Raw genomic sequence first — 13,093 nt, 5'->3', positions numbered from 1 at the left:
ACTGACAACTGCAAAATGACTGTAGATTTTGCTAACCACCATATCCAGTCCTATGGATCCCAGCCTCTAGAGAGAATTTTCTCGGAAAATGTGCTGGCCAAGATCCTCCGCGTGGCCGTCGAGGCATTAAACAACAATGTACTTACTTCCCATCACACAAGGCCATCAAATACTGATACTGACTGATACTGATGTAGGACCCTCCAGCCGAGTATCCGGAATTCGTCCCTCAAAAAGGCCCCTCGACAGGCCGCTACGTCCTCCGCGAATCCTCATTCTGGACCTGCGGCTTCTTCCCGGGACTCTTATACCTCCTCCTCGAACGAGCCATCCGATATCCCTCGACCTTTCCATACCTCGGACACAACCATAACCTCGATCCAGCCTCTCTTCGAGACGATCTCATCGCCCTCTGCACCAAATGGACCGCCCCCATCTACCCCATGTCCCTGCGAACAGACACCCACGACCTAGGCTTCATCCTGGCCCCCTCCCTCCGCCGCTCCTGGGAACTCACCTCCAGCACCGACAGTCTGCGCGCTCTACTAACCGGCGCCCAAAGCCTCGCCTCGCGCTTCGTCCCCTCCACCGGCGCAATCCGCAGCTGGGACGCACTCCGCCAGTCCGACGTGGACATCACGTCCCTAGAGACTGACTGCCTCGTCATTATCGACAGCATGATGAACCTAGATCTTCTCTTCTACGCTGCTGCGCATCTCGGCCCGGAGCTGGCGGCGATCGCGACCAAGCATGCGAAGACACTTATTAGCTCCCATCTCCGGAAGGAATCAATCGCAGGGAAAGGGATACAGGCCTACTCCACTATCCACGTCGTCAATTTCGACCCCGCAACGGGGTCTATCAAGGAGCGCCGCACCGCGCAGGGATACGCGGCGGACTCTACGTGGGCGCGCGGCCAGGCGTGGGCGATTACGGGGTATGCGCAGACGTATGTCTGGACGAGGGACAGGCAGTTCCTCGATGTTGCCATCGGGTTGGCAGAGTACTTCCTAGCGAGACTGGAGGGAGCGCCAGCTTGTGTGGAGAAGATAGTCGATGGCAGGATGGTAGGGAGGTACGTGCCGCTGTGGGACTTTGATGCTCCTGTTGACGAGGCGAATCCGTTGCGGGATTCCTCTGCTGGGGTGATTGCCGCGAATGGGATGCTGTTGCTCTCGCAGGCTTTGGTCGTTGAGGACGAGGGTCTGGCGCGACGGTTTAGGGATGCGGCGATGAGGATCGTGAGTGAGACGGTGGAGTTCTCGTATTCGAGGGAGGAGGCAAGACTTTTGGATGGAGGAAAGGTGGTGCAGGATGTTTCTGGGACGCGGTTTGATGCGATTCTGCGCAATGCGACGGCGAATCATAATGCGAAGGACCTGGATCGATACAGTGACCATGGGCTCGTGTATGCGGATTACTATCTGCTGGAGTTTGGGAATCAGTTGTTGAAGCTGGGATTGATATAGACTGCTCTATAGAGTTGACTTCTCGTATGTTTTGAATGATTCCATACCTCGGATTACTACTGCAGGGTGATATTATTGGCCTCCCGTGGATAATTCATCCATCTCTCCCGTAGACTTCTCTGACTCTGGTCCTGCGTAGTCGCAATAGAAAAGACAGCCGTTACCAGGACCGCCTCCTGACGGTCACCGTCCAACAACCCATGTCTCACGACAGGAATCAACGTCCGCTGCGCCATGAGATTCGTATTCGAGTCCGGCTTCAGCGCCTCATGCTCAGTCCTTGCCATGGTAGCTACCCCACGAAGACCGCTCGCCCCGGCCGCAGACAGGATAAGCACACTATCTTGGGATACGTGTATCCCCTCAGCTACCCCAATTTCCTTATCCAACCAATCCTCGCCTTCAACAGCAGGGAGAATCCTCTCCCGACCAGGCGTCTTCACATTCCCCCTCGGCACCCGATCAATTGCAAACCCCCCTTCCACCAAATACAACTTCTCCAGATTCCTGCCCCGAATCCGATGAATCCTGACATGCCAATCCGGCCACCTATCTGTCGGCGGAACAAGCGTAGTCCGCACCGTAACCTCCCCATCCACCCACGGCCGCCACTCGACCTCCGCCACGGGAATTCTGTCATTCTGCCCTTGTACAATCGCAGTCCCAAACCGAGCCGGCGACGCCTTCCACTTCACAGCCCAGGTTGCGCAGCCGTCCCGGCTCAGTGCAAGGGTACTATCCGGCGCGAGCTGCTGTATCAATGGCCCTGTAGGCACGCTAAACGCAAAGGCGGACGAGTACGCGAACTTGCAATATTTCGCCTGCGAAGCTTTCATCGGCCAGGCGACGAATTGCGCGGGGTTGAGAAGGAAGTGGTGCCCGCCAGCTGGGTGGTTGCATATGAGCTGCTGCGGTGCAGATACGATTTCCACTGGTGCTTGTGTGGATGGGTACGGTGCTTCTGGGGTGGTCCAGAAGGGATGTGACTCGGGGAGGAGAAGGACGATGAGCGATTTGAGGCTCCAGTAGACTGATTGGGGGGAGTTGTAGTCTTCGGCCATGTACATATTGCTGCATTTGTTAGCTGGTAGTGAGTGAGAGGGAGGGAGACGTACGGATACAAGTAGCCGATGTTCATTGTCCCATCGGCGTAGAACATATCGGATGAGTGAGTTGCCCACCAGCGTAGATGTCTCAAGAGGAAGCCTTTGACTGCGCCGATAGAGGTCAATGGCGCAGGCATGTCAGGGATATCGGCGACAGCCAGCGCTGCGAAGAACGCTCCGCACGCAAAGCGATAGGTCAGGGATCGTCCAAAAGGGATTGCGCCTCCTACTCTCGTCAGCTCAGCTCTCCACATCAAGACAGATAACCAGACGAACCGTCCTTGTCAAAATACCGCCAGAAACTCCCCCCAAAGTCCCTCGCCTGAACGCGATACCTCTCCGCCCGCTCGGGGTCCAAATGGCTCGCAAACTTGGCATAAAGACACTGACTAAACTGGATCGCAAAGCTCCCAGAATAGTAATCCGCTTGTCTTCCACATCCCACGGTATCCCACCGTCCCGTGCGCATACTCTCCTCCCTTTCCCTTTCTTCCCCCTCAGGCGACAACCACGGCCCATCACCCGACCACCCACCCCCAATATAAAACCCATCCAGGACCTCAAAATCAGCATCCATTTCTGGTCTGACTTCATCATATGGGACGTTCGCAACAAGCACAAGCGCCAGGTTGACAAACACGCGGAACCACCGCCAATTATTAACCGGCATGTCCTTCCCGTGCATCCCGCGCAGCCACGCAACAATGTTTTTCTGAGTCAAATCGTCCTGGCCGTGGAAGAAGGCGTCGGGTGCGAAGAGCAGCGCGCAGGCGAGCACCTCTGCTTCGACCATGCGCTGGTCGCCGTTGGCGATGGTGCCCCAGTATTCTGGATGGGAGGGGTCTGTGCCGGCGCGGATGCCCTCGATCCAGGGTTGAGTGACATTTTTTATAGATTCGATGGTGGCGGGGTCGGTGGTGAATTGCAAGGAATGTAGGAGGGTAGCGATGACCCAGAGTGGGCGGGCGAATCCCTCGAGTAAGGCGGCGCCATCGTCGAAGTGGGCGCCTGTTGAAATTGGGAGGCGGATGAAGGCGTGTGCGGGGGAGAAGTGGGCGTGCAGAGGGCGGACGAGGGCGAGGGCTGCGTCGATGAGATCGTTGCGGGTGAGGAGGGGGTTGTTGCTGAATTCAGAGAGGGGAGGCATATCGTGTCTTAGTCTTTAGATGTATGTTTATGGATTATATCTTTTTGGATGATTACATTTTTGTCAAGATGCGGAGGTGAGGGGAGTATATCTATCGGGGCTCGGGGTAAGTCTCGGAGATTTGCTAGTGTCAAGTACTATAGGCTACATCTGATGCGAAATACGCATTGTTTAAACTGATGATCCGGTCCATCTCCGAGTACTGCTGGTCTAACAGGATCGATGTCACCGTCGTCAATTCGTCCGGGCTGCCTGTGTTGTAGCTCATCCTCGCCGGACTAGACTGTAGCAGAGGCGGCGCATCGACTGGAATCCCGGGTGGTAGATCAGGGAAGGCAACTGGAGGTAATCCTGTTGCGTTTTGGCTATCTCCCGTCCATTCAATCTCGTTGGAGTATCCGAGGACATCCAGCTTAAAGTTCTCGTCGCTTTGGCACGCCCGGTGGATGGCATTCAGCTGGCCAAAGTACCTGGCTGCTGAGTTCTGACGACTCGGCTGTACACGGCCGGACCACCGTGATGCCATGGCATCGAGGCATTTCATCAGAGTCCAGTAATCTGGCGACAAGGGCGTGCCATAGTATCGCCAATGCACTATCCACGGTCAGCGGTAGCAGTTCACAGAATGTCCAGAGGAAGAAAATCCCACCAAGTAGAACCCTCGCACTGACAAAGACACAAAACGCAAATTGGATATCCACGACTCCCTCCCGCGGACAATTCCCTAGATACTTCTCCGTGATATTCGCTGTCTCGGCCGCGGCCGCCTCGCAAGTCTCTGCGCTGGACAGAGTCGGCAATTTCACCACCTCCAACCACTCCGGCGGCGGATACGCAATCCGCTGATGCAGCAGGATCATCGACGTGTTGTGCGTGATATGCGCCAGCGTCAGGTTCGGATCCATCGTCACGACCGTCGGCTGCCGCGAGATATTCGTGTCCTTCCATTTCTGCGGGAGGAACATCTTCCAGCTGACCAGCCGGAGATCCAGCTCCTTGAACCGCATCAGCCAGCTTCCCATCTCCTGGCGGTCGCGGTGGTTTATCCGTTGCTGGAGGAAGAAGGTCGTTACGCGGCTGAGTGACTCGGTGGCTTCCACGCGGTAGGCGAAGGCGCCTACGGTTGACATGTCGACTTGCGCGGTGGGGGACGGCTTGTCGGTAGGTAGGAAGGCAATGAGAGTGCCGATCTTACCGGCGGAGCGGTCCCAGATCCCAAAGAAGGGCGTTGTGACGGGTTCTTCGTTGTGCCAGAGGCCGCCGTCTGCGGGGAGGCGACGGTGGACGTCGTTGGAGGTGAGGCTTGTGTTCCACCTGTATTCTCAGCTGCATTCTATACATTAGGCGTTTGGCAGACATACCCTGTAGTCACCGAGCAGAATCTGTGATGTTAGTGTTGGTAAATCGGAGAAGACGAGGACATACCGGTCTAAGTTGAAAACAGTCCAGAAAACCCGCCGTCGTTCTTCCTCCTCCACCCAGTCTGCAGCCACGGGGAGGGAAGGTCGAGGCTGCAATACTCGTCCTGTATCGTGGTTCTCGGACTCGACGCTTAATTGGAGGTACTCGACCGTTCTCGTTAGGGAACCGATGATCGGCCACGCTCGCGAGACTCTCCCGGATCCAATCTAGCCCGTCAGTTTCTGCAAGTAGTAAAGGGAATGAATCATACATCCTCAAAGCAGATGATAATCAATGCCTGCAAGTTCTCCACGTAGAGATCATCCATTGCTGTCAGGACAACAATCTTCCGGGATCGTTCACAGACAGCTTCGATATCTTTGAGATCTGCCGGAAGCACAGATTGGTCGACATGCTTGAGCATCGCAACCACCATCGCATGCAGCACAACCTCCAGGCGGGAGTTGTCAGCGCTCCTCAGCCGCCGCCGGAATCTCTTTTCGTGGAAGATCGGAATCCACGGCTGTACAAGGGCGAAGTATGAATCAACCACGGCTTCTATCACAGCTGGAGGAGGTAGACTCGATGAAAGATCGGAGAACTCATCCGGCTCAATTAGTGTATCGTTGCCCCGTCTCCGCTTGTTAGATGGTGAACGCGGTACATCACCCACCGAGTCCTCGCATGGTCGTTTACGGGCATGAGGCTGCTGCAGCTGTCCAAGGAGTATCTCTATGCCCTCTCGCAGCGCAGTAGCCACTGCACTGCTATCAGACACCGGTCTGTGCTCTTGCGGCCGTTCCTGGTGGAACACCGCATCCTCCAGCGTCTCTACTGCCGTCAGATAGAACCTGCAAATGGAGAAAAATTACCTACCAACCCGTCTCCTCAGTGCCTCGACAGCTCCAGCCTTAAGACCTGGCTTCTCTCTTTCCCCGTCATACTCACACGTCGTCCCTATACCCTTTAGCACGTGAGCTTTTAGACAGAATAAGGGAGGTACCAATCCTCCGACAATGCGCGCAGAGCGGGACCTCGCGCGAGCAGCGGAGTTTCCGCTTTCGACAAGCGCGACAGGCAGGACGATCCTCTTGCACTGATACCTCGGCTTCCATTGTGCTGTTTGTCTCGGTGTCTGTTTCAGTGAGCTTGCCCTACAGTCCGGACGAGGGGCAGGCTAAATACCCCGTTGTCCGGTGGAGATGGGCCGGCTTCCGTCCGAGTTCCCCGACAGAAGGCTAATTCGTTTGCGTGTCGCTCCTGTGGAGTGTCTCCGCGCGGGGTAATAAGCCTCGAATGGGAGAGTTTAACCTAATTCTTGAAAGGCTTCTGCATTATGGCCTAGTCTCGGCGGTTTAGCCGTTGTCGGCACGTCTAGGAGAGGGCCTCCGTCTTCCCAAAGCAGAAGTGGAGCACGGAGATCCTTGTGAATTGTGAGTTATTGGTTGATATGTGCCAACTTTATTAACGAAGCAAGTGCCCAACACTCAATCGGAAGAAATGAAAGCGAGAGGTCTAATATATCCCGGAACCATGAGATCCAGCGTCAAACACGCCAACATGTTGTCTTCAGCCGACGGAGTGGAACTCTACCACTGTGTTCTGCCTTATTTAGTTGACGCCTGTGACAGTCCTTGTGTCTATCCACCGTTAGTCGAGTCATGACCTGCAGTGCATTAGCTTGATTAGTGAACTACAGAAGACTGCCGAAGTTAACATTGGTGTGCGCTTGGAGGGTGAAGAGCCGCAGCTGTCTTTCTGCACAATACTCGCACGTCTATCTAGTTATAGATGTTGCGATCCGTCGACACCGTGTCTTGGGATCAACGAGTCTGGAATACTTAGTTTGTGGGATATCGAAGTGACACATGTGTCCTGTTAACGGACTGTAACCGTCCCGACATGATCATCCAAGGTAATAGTCGTTCAAGCTACGGCTCATATCTGAGGCTCCATACTTCTGCCTATGCTTGGCTAGAGACTATCGACATCCACACTGCTCCTGCCGGCTTCTGCTGTGCATGGCAGAAGCTGGGTCATACTTCGAGGCAAGAAGTCCCTACTCCCTTGCTGAGTACCGCAATGTTTGCCTATACCCTGAGCATGTCTTATTCTCCAATTTAATATGTCCTACTGATAAATATTGGTTTTAGAACATGTATAGTCCGGCCTATCCTTGATGGCGGCATTCAGCCTACCTGTTCGGCATTCTGAGCTTTCATGGCAGATAATCCAGTCGGCAGAAATATCATACGATTGAGACAAATTCCACAATCTCATGCTGCTCAATATCAGTCCATGAGTTAACGTTTTAGGGTAGGTGGTGAAGTAGGTTGATAACAGCACAAGATTAAGCTGCGTGATGTCAGCGTCATGGAACCATCAGATACGGATCAGCCCACCATGGCCTGATCTGCATGCCCACTCCCCCTGATACCTTATATTCCCACACATTCTTAGCAAACCTAAACTCAATTCATCGAAAATAAATGCTAAAGATGGCAACTCCACCACCCGTAATCGTCGTCGGCTCCGGCCTAGCCGGCCTCTCCGCCGCCAGCACCCTCATCTCACACCACATCCCAGTGCAAATGCTCGACCGCGCCCCCAAACCAGGCGGCAACTCCATCAAATCCTCGTCAGGGATCAACGGTGCCGGGACAAAATTCCAAGTCACCGACGACAGCGCAGATATCTTCTTCCAGGACACGCTCAAGTCCGCCGGTGACGCATTCAACCGGGCAAGTAGCGACGAGCGCGCCCGGCGGGAGAAGCTTATTTCCACGCTTGCGAGTCGGTCCGCGGACGCAGTGCACTGGCTCGTTGATGGGAAGGGTGTCGAGCTGAGCCGAGTCGCGCAGTTGGGGGGACATAGCGTCCCGCGGACGCATCGGGGGGCGGGGCGGGATCCGCCTGGTTTTTCGATTGTGGGGACGTTGCTGAAGGAGTTGAAAGGGGAGGAGCTGTTTACCTTGCAAAGCGGGGCGAGGGTTACGCGGGTAGTCAAGGAGGGGGAGTGCGTTAAGGGGGTAGAGTATGTTACTGTCGAGGGTGGAGGTGGACAGCAGGGCAAGGTGCAGACGCAGACGCAGACACACACGCTCGATGGCCCGATTATTTTCGCCACGGGCGGCTTTGCGGGTGATTCCAGAGGTATGCTGGCGCGGTATCGGCCGGATCTGGCCAATTTCCCGTCAACCAATGAGGCGAGGGAAGGCACGCAGCCGATTCTTGAGGCGGTGGGTGCGTCGGTGGTCGATATGGACTGCGTGCAGGTCCATCCGACTGGATTCGTGGATCGCAAGGATCCGGCTGCGTTGGTCAAGATTCTGGCGGCGGAGATGCTCCGCGGTGAGGGTGGGATTCTGCTCAATGGCGATGGAAGCCGGTTTGTGAACGAGCTGGAGACACGTCAACAAGTTGTTGACGCGATTGTGAAGTCGACACCTCGAATGGAGACGTCTACGCGCCAGTGGGATGTAACGCTCGTACTTGATGGGAGTTCCGCAGCGGCAGCTGGCTCGCATATGGACTTTTACGTGGCGAAGGGACTCATGCAGAAGATGACAGTTGGTGAGCTTGATTTACCGGCGGTGAAGACCCTTCAGGAGTATGGCGATGTTGTGTCCGGAAAGAAGAAGGATCCATTCGGCCGTAAATCCTTTGGCCACTGGAAACTTACCGAAGTAATGCCGGAGCACGAGGTTTATACCGGACAGGTGACGCCTGTCATTCATTTCACGATGGGAGGGGTGGTGATTGATGAGCATGGCAGGGTCATAGGAGCAGAAGGGACCCCGATAGAAGGTCTCTGGGCTGCAGGGGAGGTGACCGGCGGTCTCCACGGCCAGAACCGTCTAGGAGGGTCATCTCTTCTGGAGTGCGTGGTCTTTGGACGTATAGCAGGGAATGAGGCGGCTGCATGGCACAAGGAACACTATCCGGCAGCCCCTCCCTTGAGTGATGATACAAGGAGCCGAGCATCATCGTCCGCTCAGGGTCACGCATGATCACGCTGCCTGAGCGAAAACACTGATTGGAATCTTGCTTTCCTGGCCGCCTGATCTTTGGCCTCCTCAAGCCAAATCCTCGAGCCGATGGATGGTGCAAGGCAGCCCTTAACTCCTCTCGTCCACTCTCCAATTATATGGTCAAAGTTGTCTAGCCTATCCATCTACTCATATACTATAAGTACCTGGCCCTGTTTAACGCGTTCAGTCCACCCTAAAGCTGCTATGAGCGGAAAATGCCTATAGGTAGGAGCCCAGATTGGGCTCGGACTATAATTCCAGCCTGTTTTGCTTATTAAACACGAAAGTAGGGATGGTGCTCACAATTCATAGAGCACTAACGTTACATAACGTTAAGACTATCTACGCTTAAAATGCCTAATGGACGGTTCCAGTGGGTACCCTGTCAATGAACAGTGATTAGGTATGTCGAGGTTTGGTATGACAGGTGAGATGACACAGTTATGCAACCAAGAAGCTGTACCCGTTCAGTAGTCCTGAGAGTGTCACGGCAGAATGATATAGAAAGACAAGGCTATTGAACCTCCTTCTACAGTATGTTGGTGCAGGAATCCTTATGTCCGTGGATGTATTCTGTGTCCCATTCTTCACAGCCACCATTACCCCTACTAACCCCCGGCTAAGAGTTACAGGTGAATTCGTAGTATTCGTCCAGAGTTTGCTAAGCTTCCAATCTAGTAAAGAGGGCCTTCCACTTTCATCCTTAGTATCAGATGACGTCCGCTTAATGGTTTATCTGGATAGTGGCACTCGATCTTGTGATTTATTCTCGTGAGTCTGGTCGCCTTGTCAGATACCACCTGGACTAGACGATTCGAATATTTTCGAGTAATTCAAGGGATGTCCAAATGGCAGGAACTTCGTGACAGGTACCGGCTAGTCGACAGAGTGCTTGTTATCGGGAAATATGGTACGGAACGAGGTTCGAGCATCATTACTGGACGTCTCAGGGTCTAGACGGCCGGGTCGATAGCCAGCGAAGTCTGCCAAATGCTTCATGGTAAGGCCTTTGAAGAGTCGAGACACTGTCATGTTTCACTGGCGCAGCATTCAAGACCCCTCCTTATCTGAATCGTGGAATATAGTAGAATTAGCACGACACGAAAGTTGGGAGAGTATGCAGGTGGTTGGATGATCCGAATTGACTGCTGTATGCCCCAGCCCCTACAGTAACAACCGACTATTTCTTTTGTATGTCTACAGGAGTAGCATTCTCATGTCTCGGAATTCCGTGTAACTTCACTGGCCCGCAAAGAAGACATTGTTGGCTCCGCTCTGGAATGCATCCCTGGCGGACAATAGTGTTTTTAAAGGCCGCAAACCTAGCGGGTATAAGAGCGATGAGACTAGACCCAGTTTTCATGTCTCACTCAATTTCTATACGATAATCAAATCCTAGGCTACTATTTACTCCTCCGCACGATGAAGCTGACCGTCGCTCTTCTCGCTTGCGCTAGCTTACTCCCTGGTGCCCTGTCCTTTTCGGATGCATGCAGACCGGGTCTGCTATACTGTGGCTCCACTCTGGAGAAGTATAATGGTATGTACACATCTGTTGAATCACAGAGAGAGCTGTCTTGTCCATTTGCTAAGCCTACACTCAATAGGATACTCAGCTTCGGAGCTTATATCGGCTATCATGGGCGGCAACCTGGACGCCCTTGTTAGACCCCAAGATGCCCTCTTTCGATGCAAAGATTCGAGTGGTGGCATTCTACTAAGTGAATACTGCTACTTGGGTTGCACTAACCCTCCGAATGGTGATACTTGTGCTACTGGAGCTTAGGTAACTGTCTTCTTATGTATATTGTGACTTATGAACTTATACCGTTAGATACCTTACCTGCGAATCAATTCGTCATCTCGAGAATATGAGGCGGACTGTCGGTTCCGTTGAACTCATCAGGGTTATATGAGTGATATTTCGTTATGGCTGGTCATTGTACTGAACAAGTTACTTATAATCTAATTCTCTTTGGCCAGTACCCGAGTACATCGATTGGGTGCTAGGCATTGTCGTCGCGATTTGGCTCTTGACAATGAACTAATTCCATCTTTGACTTATATCGCAAAAGTTATCGTAGAACATTCGTTGCCGGCTATATCAAGACTACTAATGTCTGAATATTTGTTATGACCCACCTGAGAGCTAATAAACTCTCAACTATGCTCGACTATGTCCCACTTGTAGTGGAGCTCTAAACAAGCCTCCGAGAGCTTTAGTGGTTCCAGAGACTTTAGCGGTTTCTAGCTAATAGAGCTTGAGCTGCCGAAGCCTTCGTTGGACGGATTCTTCGAGAAATGAGATGCCATTTGAAGTAGTAGGCTCTCAGTTCAACAGCGAGAAAAAACAAGCTGCAAGGATGCCTTGTTCACTCTCACCCGGGCCCAGAGTTGTCTTTTATTTGCATCCGACGATTGTACTTTCGAATGACGTCGCTACGAGCGCAAATGCGGGACCAACCGAGGATAGTAGAGAGGTGGTAGTTTATAGTTTCTCGGAACATAAGTGACTCGGGTTCCATTTGATTGCTCCCGAGTACCATATAATCCTGACGTAATGTTCTCCGAACTCTGAATCGAAGTCTTGCAGCCTCAAGAAGTATATATTAGACACATGCGTCTCTGTCGTAGCTTGAGTGGACGATCGAAACAGTACTTTGAGGTTACGACAAGGTGACCAGTTTATTTGTGGTGATATTGGGTTTGCATCCGGATGCATAAATCCAAGCAACGTCACCCACAGAATAGAACTTGAAGAGCCTTGCACCCAAGATAATGTCAGTAACGTATCCACAATTCGATTATCATTCCTAACGTCGGAGAAACGACATTGACGGGCAAATCAGAGCGCCAATATGCGTTACCCCTTTGACCAAGGTGACCAGGAGTCATGGACACAGGTAGGACAGCTACTGGTGGCCACCGCGCTGTCATCCATCATCGGAATTGAACGAGAATGGAAACACAAAAGCGCAGGATTGCGCACGAATACACTAGTAGGGATAGGCGCAGCCCTGTTCATGCTGATCTCGAAACTGGGGTCCTTTGACGTCCTGGCCCCCGGCCGGGTCGTGCTGGACCCAAGCCGGATCGCAGCCCAGATCGTATCAGGGATTGGATTCATAGGTGGCGGGATCATCTTCAAGCAGCGCAATGAGATCCGAGGGCTGACGACTGCCGCTGGCGTTTGGCTGAGTGCAGCGGTTGGGGCTGCCTGTGGCGCGGGGCTTCTCAGATTAGCGAGCGTTGCCACTGCGTTATATTTTGTCGCTGTACTCGTCTATCCAACTGTGCTGCATTTCCTGCGGCAATACCTGGACCGAAAGGACACCATGGAGATCTCGGCTGTGATCCGCTACCGGACTGGAGCTGATGGGTTGCAAACCCTGCTCATAAATGTCATGGAAGCAGGGTTTCGCGTACGGGTAATAACTCGCCTCGAAGAGGTGCTTGTTAATCAAGCCGCGAGTAAAGGGCCTGCGGGGGACGACAGACACCCATCGATTTCGAATTTCTCTAGGTCACCAAAGACTCCTGCGGCACATATTGAGAGGCTCGAGCGGATCTTTGATATCCATTTGACGGTGAATGGCTCTAGAGGTCCAGATAGTTTGATGCACGCTCTATCCCAGCTCGACTCGGTTATTTCGGTTTCCATTGAGGACGACGAAGGGGAATTCGTCCAGAGAGTTTGAAGTTACTTTCCCGCGTGCCACTTCACCACGCAGAGACTCCATGTCAACTTGTGCAGGTCCTCCACAGACGTGGACGGCAAAAGGCTTGGATGGGAGATAGGTGGAGGAACCCGGATGAGTGTTAGTGCGGTTGAAAGTTTTCAAGTAAAGCCGGCATCTGATGCGAACATACCAGTTTGTATACACTTTGAGAGGTGACACTCTTCTTACACCTGGTCGAGGCTTTTCAATGTCTGGGTGC

The 13,093-nt window shown here is 53.1% G+C and overlaps 4 protein-coding genes across 4 annotated transcripts; 3 read left to right on the top strand and 1 right to left on the bottom strand.

Annotated features, from left to right (window-relative positions):
- Positions 1–15: 15 nt before the first annotated feature.
- ALT_3088 (glycoside hydrolase family 88 protein) lies at positions 16–1,469 on the top strand (the record flags this gene model as incomplete). The annotated part of the gene is made up of 2 exons (XM_033557663.2): positions 16–138; positions 198–1,469. The coding sequence occupies 2 exons, from the start codon at positions 16–18 to the stop codon at positions 1,467–1,469; spliced, it is 1,395 nt and encodes a 464-aa protein (XP_033413554.2).
- Positions 1,470–1,525: 56 nt separating this feature from the next.
- Positions 1,526–6,238, bottom strand: ALT_3087 (uncharacterized protein; the record flags this gene model as incomplete). The annotated part of the gene is made up of 10 exons (XM_033557661.2): positions 1,526–2,540; positions 2,585–2,801; positions 2,852–3,729; positions 3,887–4,316; positions 4,372–5,036; positions 5,084–5,104; positions 5,148–5,350; positions 5,395–5,954; positions 6,000–6,080; positions 6,127–6,238. The coding sequence occupies 10 exons, from the start codon at positions 6,236–6,238 to the stop codon at positions 1,526–1,528; spliced, it is 4,182 nt and encodes a 1,393-aa protein (XP_033413552.2).
- Positions 6,239–7,612: 1,374 nt separating this feature from the next.
- On the top strand, positions 7,613–9,133 carry frdA (putative FAD dependent oxidoreductase; the record flags this gene model as incomplete). Its single annotated transcript, XM_033557660.2, has 1 exon — positions 7,613–9,133. The coding sequence occupies one exon, from the start codon at positions 7,613–7,615 to the stop codon at positions 9,131–9,133; it is 1,521 nt and encodes a 506-aa protein (XP_033413551.2).
- A 2,879-nt stretch (positions 9,134–12,012) lies between these two features.
- ALT_3085 (MgtC/SapB family protein) lies at positions 12,013–12,852 on the top strand (the record flags this gene model as incomplete). Its single annotated transcript, XM_033557659.1, has 1 exon — positions 12,013–12,852. One exon carries the CDS (start codon positions 12,013–12,015, stop codon positions 12,850–12,852), a length of 840 nt encoding a protein of 279 aa, XP_033413550.1.
- Positions 12,853–13,093: the final 241 nt, after the last annotated feature.

The sequence above is a fragment of the Aspergillus lentulus genome, assembly GCF_001445615.1.
Source record: "Aspergillus lentulus DNA, contig: Alt05, strain: IFM 54703, whole genome shotgun sequence".
Taxonomy (NCBI): Eukaryota; Fungi; Ascomycota; class Eurotiomycetes; order Eurotiales; family Aspergillaceae; genus Aspergillus; species Aspergillus lentulus.
This window is presented reverse-complemented; position numbering and strand designations above follow the sequence as displayed.